General features: G+C 52.2%; 1 protein-coding gene across 2 annotated transcripts in view; it reads right to left on the bottom strand.

Annotated features, from left to right (window-relative positions):
- The window catches only part of RPH3A (rabphilin 3A), a 45,004-nt gene that overhangs the window by 7,448 nt on the left and 16,952 nt on the right, over positions 1 to 20,604 (bottom strand). For both annotated transcript variants that reach the window (XM_023762682.1, XM_023762681.1), the window contains 13 exons: positions 18,955 to 19,084; positions 17,631 to 17,717; positions 16,909 to 17,074; positions 13,324 to 13,515; positions 12,099 to 12,185; positions 10,192 to 10,254; positions 8,718 to 8,936; positions 7,464 to 7,543; positions 6,759 to 6,833; positions 4,580 to 4,689; positions 3,136 to 3,262; positions 1,040 to 1,096; positions 182 to 336 (listed from right to left, as the gene is read on the bottom strand). In XM_023762682.1, the coding sequence (XP_023618450.1) occupies positions 182 to 336; positions 1,040 to 1,096; positions 3,136 to 3,262; positions 4,580 to 4,689; positions 6,759 to 6,833; positions 7,464 to 7,543; positions 8,718 to 8,936; positions 10,192 to 10,254; positions 12,099 to 12,185; positions 13,324 to 13,515; positions 16,909 to 17,074; positions 17,631 to 17,717; positions 18,955 to 19,084 (1,548 nt within the window). The remainder of the gene's footprint in view (positions 1 to 181; positions 337 to 1,039; positions 1,097 to 3,135; positions 3,263 to 4,579; positions 4,690 to 6,758; positions 6,834 to 7,463; positions 7,544 to 8,717; positions 8,937 to 10,191; positions 10,255 to 12,098; positions 12,186 to 13,323; positions 13,516 to 16,908; positions 17,075 to 17,630; positions 17,718 to 18,954; positions 19,085 to 20,604) is intronic.

The following is a 20,604-nucleotide window of genomic DNA, read 5'->3' as shown; positions in this document are numbered from 1 at the left end:
GGGACTCCAGCCTCACCACCTTAGCCAGTTCTGGTCATCTGTCTCACTGTGTGCCTGGGCAGGTCCGTTTCCCTCTCTGGGCCTCAGCGTACAATGGTCTGGGGAAGCTCTCTGGCTCCCCATTTGCAAGGATCTAGAGCCCCCTCCGGGGCCCACTCACAGTCCCCAGGCATTGACTCACAGCTTGACGAATGGATCTGAGTAGCCATTGGCGTCCATGGCGGCCAGGTGCACGCAACGTATGATGCCCACGATGAGGCCGCCCTGCTGTGTGCTGTACATGAGGGACACCAGGATCTTGCCGCGCTCCTCTATGTCGCCAATGCGCTCCACCTGCTGCAATAGGAGAAGAGGGCGCGTGAGCCCGAGGGGAGCGGGCCAGGCACCTGGATGGGAGCCTTAGGGCAGGGCCCTGGAAAGTGGGAGAAGCTGGGCCAGCGCTAGTGCCGTCAGCACCATGGACAGCGGAGCCCAGCCTCCAGGGAGGGGCGGATGCTGAAGGCCAAGGGGACTGGTCTGGGCACAGGTCAGTGGTTTTACTTCAACCGCGAGCTAAACCCGTGTCATGGGTAGACTTTGATCCTGGTCAGTGACTGCCCCGACTCTGACCCAGGACTGAGCCTTGACCCTGGCCTTGCCTGATCCCCGATAGAACCCGTCTTCTCACAAATGTGGTCCCTGGGGTTGCACAGAGACCTAGCCTGAGGGCACGGGCACCCAGAGCTCAAAGAGCCTCCGGTCCGTCCCACGGAGGGAGGTGGCATCGCTCCTGTCCTGCAGGAGCACCGCAGGGCCTCTGCCAACGAGGCCGAGGAACTCAAGGTGTCCCTGGTGGGAGAGGATGGGGCTTCCCCGGCCTTGGGCTCCAGGTGTGAAAGCATCCACCTGGTCTCATGTCCTAACACCGTGGGCAAGGCAGTTCTCACGTGAACCAATGGGCAGGGGGGTTTGGGAGAAAGAGCAGGGGTGGGGCCGGGGAGGGAAAGAAGAGGGAGGGGCCAGCCCCCGACTGGGGCCTCAACGCCCACTCAGTGCTCACCTCCTCCTCATAGAGGGCCATGCCTCGGGCGGAGCCGGTGGTCCCCGCACGCTTCATCTGAGGAGGAAACAGAAAGGAAATAGAACATCGTCCATGGGGCTCACCTCCCTACGCAGAAAGGACCAGATGCTCCTCCCCCTCCATTAGCACCCGGAGCCACGAGGACAGGATTTCCGAGCTTCTGTGGCATCCAGCTTTCCCCCTTTTAGCTAAAAGCTGCATAACACGAACCACTGGCAGACGGTGTTAGTGCCTGTGATGCAGGTTGTATTCATAGCCCCATTTTACAGATGAGGACACTGAGGGTCAGAGTGGTTAAGCCACTTGCCCCAGGTCACCCAGCCAAGAAGTGGCAGAGCGCCCCATGCATACAACCGACAGGATTTGATCTGCTCTGGTGGTGGCACAGGGGCCTTGGGGTCGGGCCACCAGGTGCTTCTTCCCCTTCGGCTCCCAAGGTCCTTTTGGGGGACTCTAAGGCCCTCGGGAACACAGTGTGAAAACAGCTGGTTAAAGACAACCTCCCCACTTTAGAGATGAGGAAAACTGAGGCCCAGGGGGGAGGAAGGGACAGCACTGATGTGGCCCCTGCCCTTGGTGGGGCTACGGGGAAAGGTGGTGGTGGGAGAACCAAGGGCACAGAGCGAAAGATGATGACCAGTCTGGGGCCACTGCGGCCTCTGTCGGTCCAGCCAGTAGGGCCGGCTGCGCCCCTCACAGCAAGACGGGCAGACCCAAGAGCTGGCGACTCGGGCGGCGGCCTGGCCACTGTCCTGGCCACCTGGACTCATTGAGTGCAGGAAGGAAGCGGAAGCCCGAAGAGCCCGCTGTTCCTGGGCAGGGCCCAGAGGAAACGCTCCCCTCCCGGGCTGTCTTGAGTTTTATTTGGAGCCTGGCATTCGGTGCACATTCTTCCTTGTGGTTTTCCTTGTTGTGTCTTGTTCCTTCGCCTGCGCCACACAAACACGGCGTGGCACCCGGATAGCCCATCCTCGGGCCAGCCATCTGGTGGGAGGCTGCTATAGGATCCCCCTCCGCCTGCCACGGCTTTCCCCCCGCCTCACCCCCTGTGGGCAGCTGGCCCTCTGCCTGGGAGCTGGCAGCTGCAGGAGACCTGGGCTCTGGCTGGCGGGGAACATAGCCACGGATTCAGTGTGACCGTGGCAGCTCACTCCCCTCCCTGGGCCCGAGGTGGCCCGTTCGTCGAAAAGGGCCGGTTGGATTATGTCTGAAAGTACAGATGGCTGGTCCCACCCTGCCTCGCGAGGTCGGGATCTTAGCTGGTGAGGCTCTGGTTTTTAAATCTCCAGTTGGTTCTGAGCCGTAGCCCCACTGGAGAACCTCAAGTTGGTTTTTGTTCTTTCTCAAGAGGCCAGAAGCACATCTAACAAGCAAATCCTCATGCTTTAGAAGAACTCTCACAGGAACCCTTAAAAGCCCCGAGCAGACGGATACTCTAATAACATCCCGTTTTACAGATGAAAAAACAGGGCCCAGGTTCTATGACAAGTGGCAGAGCCAGGATTCCAACCCAGGGACTCTGGGTTGAGAGTCTGTGCTCTCAGCACGGAGCTATCCTGCCCCCTGCTCATCTGCGTGGGGCGTTATGCCTTCATGAGTGACAGGTGGGTCGGCAGTAGGACTCCTATAAGAACGACAGTTGACCATGTCGAGTGCTCACTGTGGACTAGGTTCTGTTCTGATTGTTTCTTTCACACAAACCTCCCACCAGGCAGGCACTGTTATCATGCCCACTGACAGACGAGAGAAGCTGAGGCTCAGAGCGGCTCAGACCCTCGGCGAGGCCAGGGAGCGGGGAGAGTAGCGGACCCGGGCTTTGAACCCAGGCCGGCCCCACTGCCTCAGCACGCTGCCCGCCCCAGTGTCACCAAAGAGGACTCCGCCGGTCGGAGAACTGACGCTAACGCCGGGCTGGCACGAGGCAGAGCCAGGGCCCCACCCTGAGGCTCTGACCTGAAACCTTCACCCCCTCTCAGCAGCTGTACTGTGTGGCACCCCGCGGGCCCAGAGGAAGGCAGCACCCCCAGAACTCTCCCCCCGCCCCCCCCATCGCACCCTCAGGGGGAGGCACTCACCGGGATCACGCGCTCTAGGCAGATGTTGAAATTCTTTCTTTGGTTGGACTTTAGCTTCTTGAGTGAGAAGCGGGTCTCACCGATAAACTCGTTGTGGCCAAATTTGTCCTCGTCACAGACAGAGATCCTGCGACCCCCCCAGAGGGTGGGGAGAGAAAAAAGAGCATATAGTGAGCTGTCACTCTGTTCCGAGAGCTGCGATGGATGCTGGCAAAGAATGTGTGATGTGCATAGTGGCACTTTAACTTCCTGTTTATTGAGCACGAGGCCAGGTGTGTGTTAAAGACTGAGTACTAGGCCCTGGCCAGGTGGCTCAGTGGGTTGGAGTGTCATCCTGTACACAAAAGGTTGTGGGTTTGATCCCTGGTTGGGGCCTGTATGGTAGGCAACTGATCAGTCTCTCTCTCTCTTTCCCTCTCTCTCTCTCTCTCTCTCTCTCTCTCTCTATCAATAAAAACATATCCTTGGGTGAAGATTTTTTTAAAAAAAGACTGAGTACTGTGTTCATGGATGTTTGTTCTATTATAATCTACAGTTTTCTGTATATTTGTAATATTTATTAATGAAAGTATTTTTTAAAAAACCTGTAATCAACCCATTCTGTGGAAAACCCTGAAGCAGTTAAAATGACGTAGATCTAAATGTGCCTCATGGCTATGACTCTAAGTCACTTCGTTAAGAAAAATGGAAGGTTCCAGATACACCGCACGAAACTGTCCAAGTTGCCAACATGGTCTGAGTGCCCAGGGTCACGGGAGGAGGAAGCGGACCCCGGCGGTGGGCGGGGACTAATGTAAAAGGGGTTACTTCCTCTATCATATTTTACAAGAAGAATGTATTCCCGTGTCACTGATATAATTTAAAACGCAGTGTCAGACAACATTGTAGGAGATAAGATGCATCAATATATGGTTAAAACAGCCTGATTAATAGGACGGTCCATTTTTAAAAGTATGTTTTCATTGATTTTTTTTTAGAGAGCGAGAATGGGAGAGGGAGAGAGAAGTAAAAACATTAATGAGAGAGACTCATGGTCAGCTGCCTCCTGCACGCCCCCTACTGGGGATGGAGCCCACAACCCGGGCAGGTGCCCTGACTGGAAATCAAACTGGCCACTTCTTGGTTCCTGGGTCGATGCTCAGTTGCTGAGCTACACCAGCTGGGCACGATGGTCTGTTTTTTAAAGCACTCAATTTCATAAGAAACTTTTGCATGCACGCATGCACACACACACACACACACACACACACACACACACACACCCCAGATGCCCAGACACCCAGATGCAAAGAGTTTCACTTATCTGTATTGTTAGAAGTTTCTACCAGAAATACATGTTGTTTTGTAGAAGTAAAAAAAAAGAAAGAAAGACACTACACAGAGAGGTTTTAACATGTGGCCCCACAAGGACCACCTCGGCCCCCTCTGCCCACCCGGCAGGTACCTGAGCGTCTTCCGCTGCATGTCCTCGTCCGTGATGCCGTGATAGACGAGGGTCTCGTTCCAGATGGGGTTCCGGGTGTTCCGCAGGGTTTTTGTCCGAAGCTTGTTGGACTAGAGCCCAGAGACGGACAGACAGACACCAGCCTCAGTGGGGAGCCAGCCCCGCAGCCACACCCTTTGGGCTGATTTGGGGGGGGGGCGGTGGAGGAGTGATTTAGGAGACACTCCCTTTAGGAGTGTACAGGGGCTCAGGGGCTCCCAAATGCACGTCTCAGGGAGTGGGGGGCATCTTCAGGGTGATGTCTGCAGCCATCAACAGGGCTGGACACTGAGCCACCCCTCCCTCCACGCAGTAGGCTCTCTCTTTGAACTTTCCTTTAAGATTAAAAAGCAGTGCCATGGCCGGTGTGTTCAGTGGTTAGAGTGTCAGTAGGTTTGATATCAGTCAAGGGCATATACCTCAATTGTGGCTTCTTTCCCCGCCCCCAATCGGGCACATGCAGGAGGCAACCAATTGATGTGTCTCTCTCATATTGATGTTTCTCTCTCCCTTGCTCTCCCTCTCCCTCCCTTCCTCCCTCTCTCTTTCTTCCTCTCCCTCTCTCCCTCCCTCTCTCCCTCCCTCCTTCCCTTTCACTCTCTCTCTCTCTCTGAAAAAGCAATGGAAAAAATATATCCTAGGTGAGGATTAAAAAAAGAAAGAGCGAGCCCTAGCCGGTTTGGCTCAGTGAATAGAGTGTCAGTCTGCAGATCAAAGGGTCCTGGGTTCGACTCCGGTCAAGAGCACGTACCTCAGTTGCAGGCTCCTCCCTGGCCCGGGCCCTAGTCGGGGCTCGTGCAGGAGGCAACCAATTGATGTGTTTCTCTCACATCAATATTTCTCTCTGTCTTTCCCTCTCTCTCCCACTCTCTCTAAAAATTAATGGAAAAATATCCTCAGGCGAGGATTAACAAAATGAGAGAGAGAGAGAGAGAGAGAGAGAGAGAGAGAGAGAGAGAGAGAGAGAGAGAGAGAGAGAGCTGAGACATTTTCCTTTGAGAAAAAAATCATTTCTCGGTCAGGGAGGCAGAAATAGGAGTCACCCACTCCTAGGCAGCGAAGGACGATTTCTGGGGATCCTGGGAGGGTTCCGTAGGTTTCCCCAAATAGCATCCTTCATGCCTGAAATTTGTTAGGGGGCTGGGGGTGGGGGGCAGGGAGACAAAGTTTTTCACTCTAAGAGAGAGGCTAGAAATGTACTAAACTCAGAAGAGGGGCCTGGTGAGAAATCTAATTCAGACTAACATGACTCACTGGATTCCTTGGCAAAGCAAGTTTGGATTTAGGAGTGAGCGAAGGAGAGAGCCTTCAGGAGAAGCAAATGTCACTGGGGAGTTAGAAGAAGTGGCCAAACACTTCACCGTCTGGCCATGGCCAGATGAGAGACTGTTGTTCCTTGATCTAAACAAAGAAAAAGATTGTGTGTGTATGTGTGTGTGTATGTGTGTGTGTATGTGCAGGTGCGCGTGTGTGCATGTGTGTGTGCGTGTGCGTGTGCGTGTGTCCTCTTTTGTCTTAAGGGACATTCAATACTTGCAGCAGAGATTTTTAACGTGCAGTTTGCCGAGATCATGCAACCAAGTGCACGGTCACCCTTGTATTGAGCGCATCCACATCAAATGGACAAAGTAAGCCCCTCTGAGTGGGTCGAACCCCACGTCTCCTCCGCAGAGCAAAGCAATGGCCAGGGAGCGGCAAGGTGGGAGGGGGCACATTTCTCTCAGGACAGAACATTATCTCAGGTGCTTAGCCCTGAGATCCAAAGAGAGCGATTCCTTTCCACTGAGAGACGAGGAGTGTTTGGTTGGGGCATAAAATGGGAGGGGGAGGGGGACCATGGTCAGCACTGGGGAGCCATGGAAGGTATGTGAGCAGGTGAGGGCATCATGGGGCATCTGCTTCTCCCCTGGGCTTTGGAAGCTCCTGGATTTCAGGTTTCTGGGCTGGAGAGATGGGCAGAGCCCCTGCCCCTTGCGGGAGAGTGACTTCTGGCCCACCTCTCACCGCTGGCGAGGACTTGGCCACTCGGGGAGGAGGGGGTTGGGGGCAGCTGGGCTATTCTAGGCTCTGGGCTGGGAACGGTGGGTGCCTGCCAGGGCCCATGTTCCTGGCTCGCCGAGAGGCCCAGGCCATATGGTACCTTGCTGGCTCCCGGCAGGAGGTGCAGCTTAACATAAGGATCGGCCAGGCCGTTGGAGTCCATGGGCTTCAGTCCCTGCAAGAGAAAAGGCAGTGGTGCGAGGGCCTCGGGAGGGCCGGCCACTCCGCTGCCGCAGCCCTGGGCGCAGCCCCTGGCCTCTGTCCCGCCCGTCGGTCCACCCCATGTGCTTCCTCTTCCGAAGAGAGAGAGGAGGAACAGAGCCCTGGAATCGGGCAGACGGGGCTTAAAGCCCGGCCATGTCACTTCCTGGCTGTGTGTCCTCAGGCAAGTTTCTTAACCTCTCTGAGCCTCGTTTTCCTCGCAGGTCAAATGGGATGCGGACAACCCTGCTTCGTGGAGGGGGGAGACTTACACACGATTTCACCTGTCAAGTGCCTGGCACATGGAGATGCTCCATCAAGGCTGGATTGTCACTCGTCCCCTCCAGGGAGCTGGGCTCTGCCCTTGTAGCCCAACTGCCTCTGCTCCTGGGAGGCGGCTGCGGTTAAATGACCCTCTGGGACCATCTCCGGGGGAAGTTCTCCCCCACAATGTGGGCTGTGGCTAATTTCTGCCTTTTTCTCACCACTGTCACTGCCACAGGTAGGCAGGGCAACAGAGAGGAGCCTGGTGACCCGTGTCCTCCCCAAGTCCCCGGAGAAGCCAGCGCAGCCCGTGTGGTCCCCCGCTTGGCCCCTCACCCACCTTGGCCTTGATGATGGTGCAGTGCAGGGAGCTGTTCTCCTGGTCGTAGAGAAGGCTGAACTCCAGGGCGCCCAGGGTGGCTGGAGGGGGCAGAGGCAGGAACCAAGAGAACATTCACTCAGTCATTCAACAAACATTTCCCGAGCGCTGATTATGTGCCCTGTCTGGGCTAAGCATCGAGCCTACAGAGAGAGGAAGACTCAGTCCCCAAGGCCCGCGGGAGAGCACGGGATGGGGAGGGGACAGCTGGCCTTTCACCGGCTCTGGCCTCTGATGTGCGGCAGCCCCTCCACTCACTGGCGGTGAGAGCTTGGCCAAGTCCCTGAACCCCTGGAGCCTCCGTCTTCCTACCTGTGAATCAGGATCAGTAAAAGCAACTCTTCCCAGGCCCCGTGGGCAGATCACATGAGCACGTGCCCAGAACACACTTAGAAAAGTGTGCGTATTACGTGATACCCATTCCTCGTGTGTGTTTAGCACTAAAATGATAATGATTTCCAGTTTACAGAGCACTTTCCCAGGGGGTGCCTCCGTTTACCCTCCTCGGTCCCGCCCAGGAGGCAGTATTCTGCTTCCCATTTTACAACGAGAAGGGGTGACATCGTGGGCCAAAGCCATGCCACCGCCCTCAGCCCTCGGTCCATTTCATCTAAGCGGGTCCAATCTCTCCGCCTGACCGCAAGCTCTTGGGGTGTGTGTGTGTGTGTGTGCGTGTGTGTGTGTGTCCCCAGGACTTGGGTCTCAGTGGGAGGGGCAGAAAGCAGGCACTTCATACATCCCTGATTGCATGGATGCAAAAAGAAACATCCAGAAATTTTAAAATGGCTTTAAAAATTGCTCTTTGAAGACACACAGTAGAGAGTTTTGGAACTGTTAAAGGTGTAGGTATACCCTAGGAGTGGATGCTGGTCACACGATAATTCCACGATCTACTTGGTGAGGAGCCACCAAACTGGACAAAGCGAATATCGCCGAATTGCACTCTTGACAATGCGTTACACGGTGACTTTGATGTTACAGGTATTTTACCCCAATAAAAAAATAGGATGTTACTGTTTTTTAGTAAGTTCATGTCATGTTGTGAATACAGTAACACAAACTTGGATTTTTATAACTTGGTTAATGTATTTGTCACGGTTGGCATATTGTGGAGCTGGGAGGGTATAGAGGGCCCTCCCTGGAGCCCTCCTGTCTCCCTGGGGGGTGACCCTGAAGGGGCTTTTCCCAGACACCCCTGCCCTCAGTGCCACATACTCCCTTCATCTGAATCGTAGCTGTTGGCTTCCTCCTCATCCTCCTCAGGGGGTGGGGGCTGGCGGGCAGGGGTCGCGACAGGCTGGGGGGCAGCAGCAGACACTTGGGAGTAAGGGCCTGGTGCGTGGCCCGCCCGGTCCTCCCTGGCTCCGACTCCGAGTCGCTCCTCCCAGGGTGGGATGGAGGCCCCTGGGTAGCAGAGGTCACTGGGGGCCATGTCTGCAGGGGAGATGGAGAGAGGGCAGGAAAGAGGCAGCTGAGTCCCTGTGTTACAATGGCAGCAGCAACAACTGCTCCAGCATGACCACGAGGGATGAGCACCTACTGTAACTCACCCACAGCCCTGCAACATAGAATTATGGCCTCCCGTTGACGGGGTGACCACATTGTGCCGTTCGCTGGTTCTCAGAATGTTGTCTTTGTCAAAACCACTGAGGGGAGCTTGCAAAATGCAGGTTCCCGGACCCCACGCAGAATCAGTAGCCCGTGCAGTGGGGCCTTGAAGTCCATGTTTTATAACAAGTCCCATGAGCTTAATCAGATGCAGGCAAAACAGACCTCAAAGGGGTACTGATCACTTGTGTGGGCTCTGGAGCCAGGTAGCCTGGGTCTGCACCTCTGCTGTGTGGTATAGGGCAAATTACTCAATGTCTCTGAGCCTCAGCTTTCTCATCTGTAAAATGGGAATTATAATACCTGAAGTCACTCAAATCATAGTAGCTATTATTTTTTTAAAATATATTTTATTGATTTTTTACAGAGAGGAAGGGAGAGGGATAGAGAGTTAGAAACATCGATGAGAGAGAAACATCGATCAGCTGCCTCCTGCACATCTCCTACTGGGGATATGCCCGCAACCAAGGTACATGCCCTTGATCGGAATCGAACCTGGGACCCTTCAGTCCGCAGGCCGACGCTCTAGCCACTGAGCCAAACCGGTTATGGCAGTAGCTATTATTTTAAAAATTATTGAATACATATACAAAATTGTGTCTGGTGCATCAGAAAGCAAGGACTACGTTGTAGCCACAGTGATGCGTGTGAGGATGACTAGGCATATATATCACATGTAATAGTCATTTGTCACTTAGCGTGGTCTTAAACATTCCCGGCCACGTGCTACGGTTTTATATGTATTAGTCTGTTTAATCCTCAGAACAGTCACTGAAGTAGGTCCTGGTATTATTCCCATGTTAAAATAAGGAAACTGAGGCTCAGGGAAGTTACGTAACTTGCCCAGGGCCACACAGCTGGGATGTGAAGGAGCAGGATTTGAATCCAGGCAGGGTGTGCTCTTAATCACTCGACGTGTGGTCATTTTCTAGAGTTTGGGAATCAGGGTGGGGAGCCTTAGAGCTCATCAGGGAGGTCTCGGGGTATAGGCTGGGCCACGATCAGGCAGCCCCCTGCTCTCTCATGGAGAAGTGGGAGAGAGGTGGTCTCTCGAGCAGGCATGGGAGCAGCGAGCACTTGCCTGGTCTCTGGTCCGAAAAGCGTCCTGCTGGCCCAGCGCTGGGTCTGCCGCCTCCTGGGGGCCCTGAGTGGAGAGAAGAGAGGAGAGATGGAGCAGAGAAGGTGGCATCATTTCCGTGTCCACCCCGTGTCCCCCTCATTTCCTGGGCAGGGACACAGGCCCAGGGGTAACAGGCGATGTGCAGAGGTACCTGGGGCTGCAGGAACAGCCCCACGGAGGATTCTGAGGTCAGGAAGGCCTGGGTTCAAGCCCCAATGTGTCCTTCCCGAGCCTCAGCTTTCTCCTATCTGAAATGGGATAAGAATGCCCGCTCTTCACGTTTCACTGGCTATGAGGCTGATCAACGAATGGAGGAGAATTGTGCCCGAGGTGATGGGCAAGTTTACACTCTGGATCCATCAATGCTGTGGGGTCATTACTGACCCAGTGGATTCTTCACAACTTCAGGGGTGGGGTATGGAATACCCGTCAACACCACCAGGAGCCCCCAGGCTTCCCTGGCCTTTCAGTATGACCCCCCCACCCCCAGGAAGTCTCATTTGAGTGCAACTCTGTTGGGTTTCCCCTTTGAACAAAAGCGAACAGGCCCCAGGCTCAGAACCTCCTCAGGCCAGAGGAACGAGAATTTCCTTGCCTTGTTTAATTTTCATTACATTCATTTAGGTCATTACCCTCTGCCGTGGGTTGAACTGTGTTCCCTGAAAGATCTTCAAGTCCTGACCCCCAGCACCCGTGAGTGAGATCTCGGGTGGAAGAGGGTCTTTGAAGATGGTCAGGTTCAGATGAGGTCACTGGGGCAGGCCTTAATCTATACGACTGTGTCCTTATCCAAAGGAGAAGTTTGGCCCAGCCGGTGTGGCTCCAGTGGTTGAGCATCCACCATGAACCAGGAGGTCACGGCTCGATTCCCCGTCAGGGCATATGCTCGGGTTACGGGCTCGATTTCCAAAGGGGGCGTGCAGGAGGCAGCCGATCCATGGTTCTCTCATTCATGTTCCTCTCTCTCTCCCTCTCACTTCCTCTCTGAAATCAATAATATATGTATAAAAGAGAAGTTTGGACAGAGAGAGAGACATCCTTAGAAGAAAGATGACGGGAGACACAGGGAGGACTTCATTTAGAAGCCGAGGAATTGCCTGAGGCCCCAGGAGCTAAGAGGAATGAAACAGATCCTCCCTCACAGCCTCAGGAGCTCACCCTGCCGACACCTTGACCTCAGACCTCTGGCCTCCAGAACTGGGAGACCACCCGTCTCTGCTAATTTACACCACCCAGTTGGTGGTGCCCGCACACACTCTCTCTATAGGACGGGACACTGGTTTCCCATTGATGCCATTATCATAGGTTTCTTTTAAAATAACAAAACCCGCACGGCACCAATTAGACATCACCCCCTTTGTCTTTCAGGAGCCACATGTGTTCAGATTTCCCCACATCACTAATCTCCTTGCTCACCATTTCTTCCTGAATCTCCCACAACCCTTCTGGGAACATGCGTCATTTTATTACAGCCCAGTGGCCTTAAATCCCCCTCGAGAGTGTTGGTGATAGCAAGCCCTCAGCTGTGCTTGCAAAGCGAGTCCATTTGAAGAAAGATCGAGAAAGTAAGAGGGTAGGTGGTAGGTGCGTGTGGTAAAAACTGCCAGTGGAGTGACCATGGCTGAAGGGGGGAGACGCTGAGGAATGAAGTGCTGTCCCTTCTTGCATTCAGCTGGATACGATGCTGGCTCGTGCCCCGCCCGGCTCCCCAGCCCGAGGATCACCCAGTCTAAGGGTCTTAGAAGAGCTTAGCATTCGGCGGCGGCTGCGGCTTTGCAGAGAGCCGGGGCTCTGCCAGCAAGGATGGAGGAACTGGGGTCGCCGCTGACTGACATGGCGGCCGCGGTGGCTGGGCGGGCGGCAAGTACCTGGCTGCCCAGGCTGAGGCGGTGCCTGGCTCGGCGTCGAGGCTGGGGCGGGTCTGGAGGCCTGCACTGAGTTGGCCCGTCTCAAGCCTGTAGGAGGAAGGAAGGGAAACAGCCCGTCACGTTGCACGCACACACAGTGGAAGCAGAAAGAAGCTGGGACTGGGCAGCCGGCCTAAAGCAAGGCCTTCTGGATCTGAACGCAGCCCCCCAACACCCTCAGCTCCTTCAGACCCTCTCTGCCTCTCAGTGGGTTCGCTCTTTCCAGTACTCAGACCCCCCGGGCAAGTCACCTGGGTGTTGAAAATGCACAAGTTGTGTGATAGCGCCCCCACCTGTACGGCCTTGCACAAATGGCCTCTCCTCCCCGGGCCTCAGTCTCCTCGTCTGTTAAATGGGGATGATAGTACCTACCGCATAGCATGTGTGGAGATGCGATGATACAATGCATGCAAAGTGCTCAGAACATGTAGTAAACACTCAGCATCTGGCAGATGTTGATATTATTGTATTATTCTTGCAAGAATCTGGTCTATATCTTCACATCGCCCTAACTTTGCATCGGAGCATTCTCTTTTATAAGCTGTGTGACTCTGGGCTGGTCACTCCCCCTCTCTGAACTTCAGGAGCTACTGGATAAGGACGAGTTAACATTTATTCAACGCTTACCATGTGCCAGGGACTTTATATATAAGAAGCTTATTTAATCTCTACACCCCATTTTATAAATGGGGAAACTGAGGCCCAGCAAGGTTGAGGAGTTCATGCAATGTCTGTTGGCTGGTTTGTGGCAGAGCCAGGGCTAGAACTCAGATAGTCGGTCTCCAGTCTGCTTGAGACCATCAGATACTGCTCCCCAGCTCTCCTGCCAAGAGGAACCGAGGTGCTATGCCACAAACCCCCTAATCAGAAAGAGAAGGCCAGAGGGCTGCGAGGGAACTAATATTCAGCCCATCTAATCAGAGCCAGTCTCATGACCTCGCTACAAAGAAATGTAGACATTAGAGCAAGAAAAGGATATAAGCAAAACTTTTGGATGTCTGGAGTCAGAATTGTTTCTGAGTCTGATCTTTCCTCTACCATAGGCTAGAACCAGCATCTGTCATTGAACACGGCACACAGTAGGTGCTCAATAAGCACCGAATGGATAAATAAAAACACTCCCCTCCCCATTCTTTCTGATTCTCCTCATCCAGGAAGCCTGCCTGGATTTGCCCCTCTCTCTCACCTGCTGGGCTCCGGCTGGAGTCACCGGCTGCCCCGCCATGGCCATGGCCCCAGCCCTCTGAGTCCCGGCTGGCTGAGCTCATTCGTGCCTCTGAGGCCCTGCGCACAGGAGGCCCGTAGCTTCCTCGGCCTGGCGCAGAGGCCAGCTCAGGGCCTGGCTTCTGACCTGGGCCCCTCCTGTCTTCAGCGTCACCTGGAGAGGGAGAACAGTGATGGGAGAACTGGTTTTTATGGTGCAGGAGGGCCACTACTTAAACAGCTCCACAAAGGGGCCCACCCTCCACTCCCAAGTGCTCTTTAAAATTAAAACTCTCCCCTCCTGCCCTGCCCTTGGACGCAGCTTTCGTTTATAATCTCACATATTTCCTTTGCCTGCACAAGCATGTGAACACACACAGGCTGAACACAGGCCGAGCTGGGGCCACTGGCTACATCCTCTTCTAGGTGGGCTTTGCTCGCTTAATCCAATTTTCCCAGGACTCACCAAGCACATTCCAACCTTAAGCCCCACGTACTCCATAGTCCCGAAGATTCTTTGGGTCCTCACTATCATTTCAGTCACGTGTCTCCCCAAAGATCCTCCTCTGACAGCCCTTCTCTGCCCATTCTATCCTGAATGGGGCCTCCTGTCACTGCCTGCCCCCTTTACCTGCTCCGTGTCTATCCCCAGCACCTATCACTGCCCGATACTATATTGCATTTGCATTGGCAGCTGGTCGAGCACCTGTTTCCCCCACTAGAATTTTAGCTGCAGGAAGGCAGGGGTCTTCGTCTGTTGCAAACACCACTCTATCTCCAGGGCTTAGAATAGGGCCTGGAACTCCTTCGGTGCCCAGTGAATGTTTGTTAAGAGAATACTGAAAGCACATATGGACATAATTGCAAATCCATAAAGAACATTGACATCATTCCATTTTAAATAATCCCTACTAGAGCGTGGTGTGGATATTCCATAATCCAGTCAACAATTCCCCTACTAACGAACCTCTCCCAGTGCTTTGCTGTCATAAGTAATGATGCAACAAATATATCTATATCTTTTACATGGTACTTGGATTGCTGTTCCATATAATCCCAGAGAGGGATTGCTGGATCAAATGGTATATAATAGTACATTCCGCCCTAACCGGTTTGGCTCAGTGGATAGAGCGTCGGCCTGCGGACACAAGGGTCCCAGGTTCGATTCCGGTCAAGGGCACGTACCTTGGTTGCGGGCACATCCCCAGTAGGGGGCGTGCAAGAGGCAGCTGATCGATGTTTCTCTCTCATCGATGTTTCTAACTCTCTATCCCTCTTCCCTCCTCTCTGTAAAAAATCAATAAAATATATTTTAAAAAAATAGTACATTCCCCATTTCAATAAAGCCTGCCATATTACATTCCAAAAGGCTGGAGGTGACTTACAGTCTAAACCAGGGGTCCTCAAACTACGGCCCGCGGGCCACATGCAAATACAAATATTGTATTTGTTCCCGTTTTGTTTTTTTACTTCAAAATAAGATATGTGCAGTGTGCATAGGAATTTGTTCATAGTTTTTTTTTTAAAAACTACAGTCCGGCCCTCCAATGGTCTGTAGGACAGTGAACTGGCCCCCTGTTTAAAAAGTTTGAGGACCCCTGGTCTAAACCAACAGTTTTAGAGAGTACTCATCTCCCCACACATTCACCAGCACCGATGTTATTCTAATAACTTTTTAAGCGCCACTATGCAATGCTGGTGATGTTACTTCTCTCCAGTGAAGTGAATGGGGTTACATCCACCGCATTTCCAGAGTGGTCTGTGTTGTCCAGAGTTTATCTAGCTCATGCCACCTACGTGTCTGTATATGTGTCTGTGCACAGGTGATGAACATTATATGTTATCAGTCAGCATTTACTCAGTGCTGCACTCTGCCAAGCACTTGGCATGTAGTGTTTTATTTAATACTCAAACAAATCCAGTGAGTTATTAGCCCCATGTTATACGGGGTGGGGCAAAAGCAGGTCTGCAGCTGTTCGTTTGAAAAACAGTAAAATAATTAATAAACTGTGTTTCGCATACTCACAACTGTAAACCTATTTTGCCCCACCCCATAGATGAAGAACGAATCGCAGAGAGGTTAGGACACTTGCCCAAGCTCACAGGGCTGGTAGGAGGCAGAGCTGGAATTCAGATTCTGGTCCTCCTGCCCTCAGATGCCCAGATCTTTTCATTTTTAATTAAAAAAATATTTTGCCCTAACCAGTTTGGCTCAGTGGATAGAGCGTCGGCCTGCGGACTGAGGGGTCTCAGGTTCGATTCCAGTCAAGGGCATGTACCTTGGTTGTGGGCACATCCCCAGTGGGGGGTGTGCAGGAGGCAGCTGATCGATGTTTCTCTCTCATCGATGTTTCTAACTCTCTATCCCTCTCCCTTCCTCTCTGTAAAAAAATCAATAAAATATATTTTTTAAAAAATATTTTTATTGATTTCAGAGAGGAAAGGACAGAGAGATAGAAACATCAATGATGAGAGAGAATCATTGATCAGCTGTCTACTGCACACCCCTATTGGGCATTGAGCCCACAACTTGGGCATGTGCCCTGACTGGGAATCAAACTGTGATTTCATGGTTCATAAATGGGTACTCAACTACTGAGCCACACCAGCCAGGCATATGTCCATGATCTTGACAGTTATGCTCTACAATCTTCTCGACCTAGAGGGGGAAGTGTTTAACCAGGAAGAAGGATGCTCTATTGGTAGAAACCAGGGCTCCTCAGGATGCAGTGAAGATGGACAATTTGGTAATTCTCTGCAAGGGATACAAATTGCTCCCTTTGTCAGGAAGTATTTGCTGATGCCTTTTGAGTGCCAGACACAGTCCCAAGTACATGAAGAAGTTATCTTATAGGAGACATACTCAGGCACCTCTATTTTTGAGACCTTCCTTCCAGAAGCACTGCTTGCACACAACTGCAGAGTTGTCATCCAGACCCGAAATGATCACTTGGTGTTAACTGGAATTATTGCAAGGACTCTCGCTGATCAGTCCCAGTGGCCTCATCCAATTAATGTGTTTTTATTGTGGTTGCCTTTTTTCTTTGTATTGCTTTGCCTCCTTCTTTTAATCATCATTTTAGTAATTAATAATAATACTTGGATGATAGTGATAGTATCCATAGTAGTGGTAATTTTCTTTCACTAATTTCCTTTCTATTCAACTTTCCGTTCTAATTAGTCCAATTTCAGATTTGCTGATGGTGGATATAAGAAATACCAGGAGTGAGGAAGGCCTTCTCAGCAAGCCCCACTCCCAAATGCCTCCAGGCTCCAGTGTGCAGTTTGGTTGTGAGAATTTCTCTTTGTTCCTAATTTTAATTTCCACCTCTGCTGTACCTCTAAATACTCCATCAAAAATGCCTGACATTGTTGAAGAGTTCTCTGTGCTATCTTCTCCATAAGGTTCATGGTGAGCTGTGAAGGAGACATAGGATTCCCAGACCCAAACCCAGAGGCTGTCTGTCCATCAACTGGGTAGAAACACAAACATGTCAGGACATTCTCAGGTAGACCAGTTAGCCGAGAGCTGTCCTTGGTCCTGAAAGGACAAATTGTTTTGTCCTACCTTGAGTTGGAGCCCGGACAGTGTGCTTGGGTTCAGGGGTAGGCTGCTCTGGGACAGCAGGCTCACTGACAGGCTGCTTGGGCTTGGTCTTCATTATGGGCATTGGCTGTGGGAGGACCTGTTTGGGGAAGCCCTTGAAGAACCAGGCTCCAGAACGCTTCCACACCTTGGGGAGGAAAGGGAGAGGCTGATGACATGGCAGCCAAATATATTGCTCCTGCCTTCATGAGTGCCAATTTTTAACTTTTCTCCCCTCTGTAAGCAATGGACACTTTTCTCACCAGTATGCAACCTTTCACAATTTCTATTTAATTTCCACAATATCCCTGACCACTCAACAGAGAGGGCCTGAGTAGACCCATTTTCTTGATGGAGAAAGTTGGACATCATGAGGGTATGAGCTCATGCACATCATGAGAGCGCAAGGGCAAAGACTGGACACCGAGTCTTCCAGCTCTTAAATGCGGTGTGCTGCTCCCTATTACTAGGAAGGGGAAAGTCACAGAACTAGAAGGGAAAAGAAATTCATTCAAACACTCAGGGGCTGTTCTGCCAGAGTCCACAGCTGAGCGGGTTCCTTTTATACCAAACCCTTAAGACACATCCCTGCCTAGGTTCTCCAGCCCCCACCTGCCACCCTGTTTCCCTGGCTCTAGAGAGGAAGGGGGAACTGGATAAAAAGGAAGGGTGCTCTAGAAGCTAGAAAGGACACGTCTACTCACCTCCCTCTGCTCGATGCAGATTTTGCAGAGCCACACAGGATGCGGGCGGTTGTTGGAGGTCTCTACCCCGCATTTGGTGCAGACATTCTGGGGACAAAATAGAGGCCAGTGTACACTCAGATATGCCAGGTGCTCATGATCGGGGGAGGTGGCGATGGAAGCCCATTGCAAAGAGCTAGAACTTTCCTTCTCTCAACTCCTGTCCATGACCAGGGCCAGTTAGAATAAAGTTCCAACTTGAGTCTTAATTTCCAGTACCAAGACCTGGAGTCATTCCCAGCACTGGATAAAGAAATTCTCCAGGAGTCCCCGTGGGGCCTGAGTTTTCAGCATCCATACAGGGGAGATGAGTGAGAGGGTTTTCAAAGAGGAAAGGCCATGTATCCACATGGCTTACTAATGTATTTCTTCTCCTTTCCCAAGCGAATCTGAGACAACCTAGGCTACAACTACAGCTTCAAATCTTCAAGGAGAAGGAAGTTATGTGAGGAAACGCCACGACTGTGTGATGGGACATTATATTTTTGGCTGTTTCCTGGCAGTCAAGGCAAATAGGAAATCCTGATGGGTCACCGAATTCTCACTCTTGGCTGACTGCAGCGGACAACATTTTTGGAATCGATCCACTTCCCTCAATATTCCATCTAAACGCTAAATGGGACCCCAAGCAGGAGATGCCAAGTGACTCTATGGGTGTTTCCGGGTGGCTCATTCTCCTAAGTTCCTTTCCTGGGAATCAGGCAGACCCAAGGGCAGTGCTGTCTGTGTCCTGGAATTGTCAAGAGCAGACAACTGAGGAGAGGGTACAGGGTGGAGAAATACGAGGAGCACCCCCGCTTCAAGAATAAAGGCTCTTGAAGCCCAGTGGTCCTAAATGGGCTGGAGAGGGGCTTTCTAAGTCACTTGTACTATAACCCAGGTTAAGAGAATGCTGGGTTAGCCTTCCACGGACACACATGTGTAGACATGAGTCCATCATGCTCTTCAACCTGACATGTAACTTGCTAAGCCACAACCAGGACACTTGCAGGCTCAACCTTAGCTCATGTCCTACCTCAAGCTCCCAAGTTCATCCTGGATGGACCTGAGCTCCGAGGGGACAGAAGGGTCCCAGTGAGTTTCAGGGGAGGAACCAGGACCAGGGTTACCTCGGGAGACAGCTGGATGTGAGAGCATCCCAGAAGGAATCATATTCTGGCAACTACCCTTCAGGATCCAAGCCCCACTCCCAAGACCCAGGGTCCCCCAAGGTTTGACCCCAGGCCTAGCCCCTCTGCATGTAACGAGCAGGGATGCAGGGAAGAGAAGGGGAGGGTGATGGTACCTTCTTGCAGTCCTCGCACACTACGCAGGCAGAGCCCAGCATCCCCAGCTGTTCGCCACACAGGATGCAGCGGTTCACCCCATCCCCAGCCACGTTCTTCCTCATGTTCTCCAGGCGGTCCACCAGGCGCCTGGAAGCAGAGACAGGGTACTGAGGACCTTACAGGACCAGGGACCACCTGCATCTCCCTCAGTATCAGGCTGAGGGTCTAATTCTTCTCTGAGTCATGGGCTCTTAAGTATCTGATGAAGACTGTTGGAACCTCCCTAAGAAACAAGCACATGAAATCTGATGCATTTTCAGAAAATCACAGAACCCCTCCCATATCCCCCAAAGCCCATCTAGTCTACTGACTTCAGATTAAGACTCTTATCTAGTCCTTTCTACCTCGTGTCCCCTCTGCTAGGAAACTGCTTACGGAGCTCCAGATCTGTTCATCTACTTGTCTACATGACGTTGTCACATGGATGTCTGCACAGGCATCTCAGACTCTTGCATTCATCTGGCCATCATCTTGGCAGCTCTCTATTCCCATCCCCGTCCCCAGCAAACATTTCCTTATTCTCCAAAAATGGCACCACCATCCCACTGGCTTGCTCAAACCAGGATCTGGGGGTCACCCTTTACCCCCTCCTCCCATGATATTCAGCGAGCCAACCCAAACTTCTCAGTGGCGAAGAGCAGGCCTGTCTGCGTGGGCGGGCTGGTTTTGTTTGCCTGCTCAATGTCTCCATATTAAGTGCCCAATTAGGTGGATATCATAAGTGCCTGTCACTCTCTAGTCATGTGTTTACATGCCCGATTAACTTGACAAGTGCCCCTCGCGCCTCACATCCAGAAGACACATCCATCACTAGACTTCGTGCTGAAGAGGGGGCTGTTGGCTACCCCGTAAAGTCGGTGGGTACCTCCCATTTCCAAGGATGCTCCCAGAGGCACCACAAAGGGTATGTCCCCTCCTCTGGGCACCAGTGGATGACCTCTGGAGGGGGTGGGATGTGGATTCTCAACTTGGTCTGACCTTGCCATCCAAATGGACCTAGATGAGCTGCTCATTAATTTGACAAATATTCACGGAGCACCTACCACCTGCCAAGTAGACAGTGAGGATCCAAAAGGGAGCAAAATAGATGAGGTCCCTGCCCTCATGGAGTTGGAATTCTAGTGAGGGACTCAGATGTCATTTAAATAACCACACAAGCCATCATAACTAGACTCCTAGTAGGTTGTCTGAAGGACAAGTCTGAGTAGCAGTGAGAACTCGTAAGAGAGGGATCTGAGAAGTCAGGATGGGGCCTCAGAGGAAGTGACCTTGAGTTGAGACCTGAAGATAAAGAGGAGCTGACCTGGTTAAGAGGGCGAGGAAGAGCCCTGGAAGAAGAGGGAACAGCATGTGCAAAGGACCCGAGAGATGCTCAGCATGGCTGGTGGGCTGGGTGGCGGGAGATGAGGTTGCAGAGATGCGCAGGGCCCATCCATGCAGTGTCTTGAGTCTCAGAGTGATGGGAAAGCATTTAAAGGCTTTGAATGGAGGAGACTCAACGTCTCTGGGTTTGAGACAACACGTGGACATAAGAATGGAGCCCTTGGGAGGCTCAGAGCAGGAAGAGTTTCAGACACCATGGTGGTTCCAGGTAGAATGAAGCAGGC

Source organism: Myotis lucifugus, unplaced genomic scaffold, assembly GCF_000147115.1.
Source record: "Myotis lucifugus unplaced genomic scaffold, Myoluc2.0 scaffold_256, whole genome shotgun sequence".
NCBI classification, from domain to species: Eukaryota; Metazoa; Chordata; class Mammalia; order Chiroptera; family Vespertilionidae; genus Myotis; species Myotis lucifugus.
Note: the sequence above shows the minus strand (reverse complement) of the source record. Positions and strands in the feature narration are given on the sequence as shown.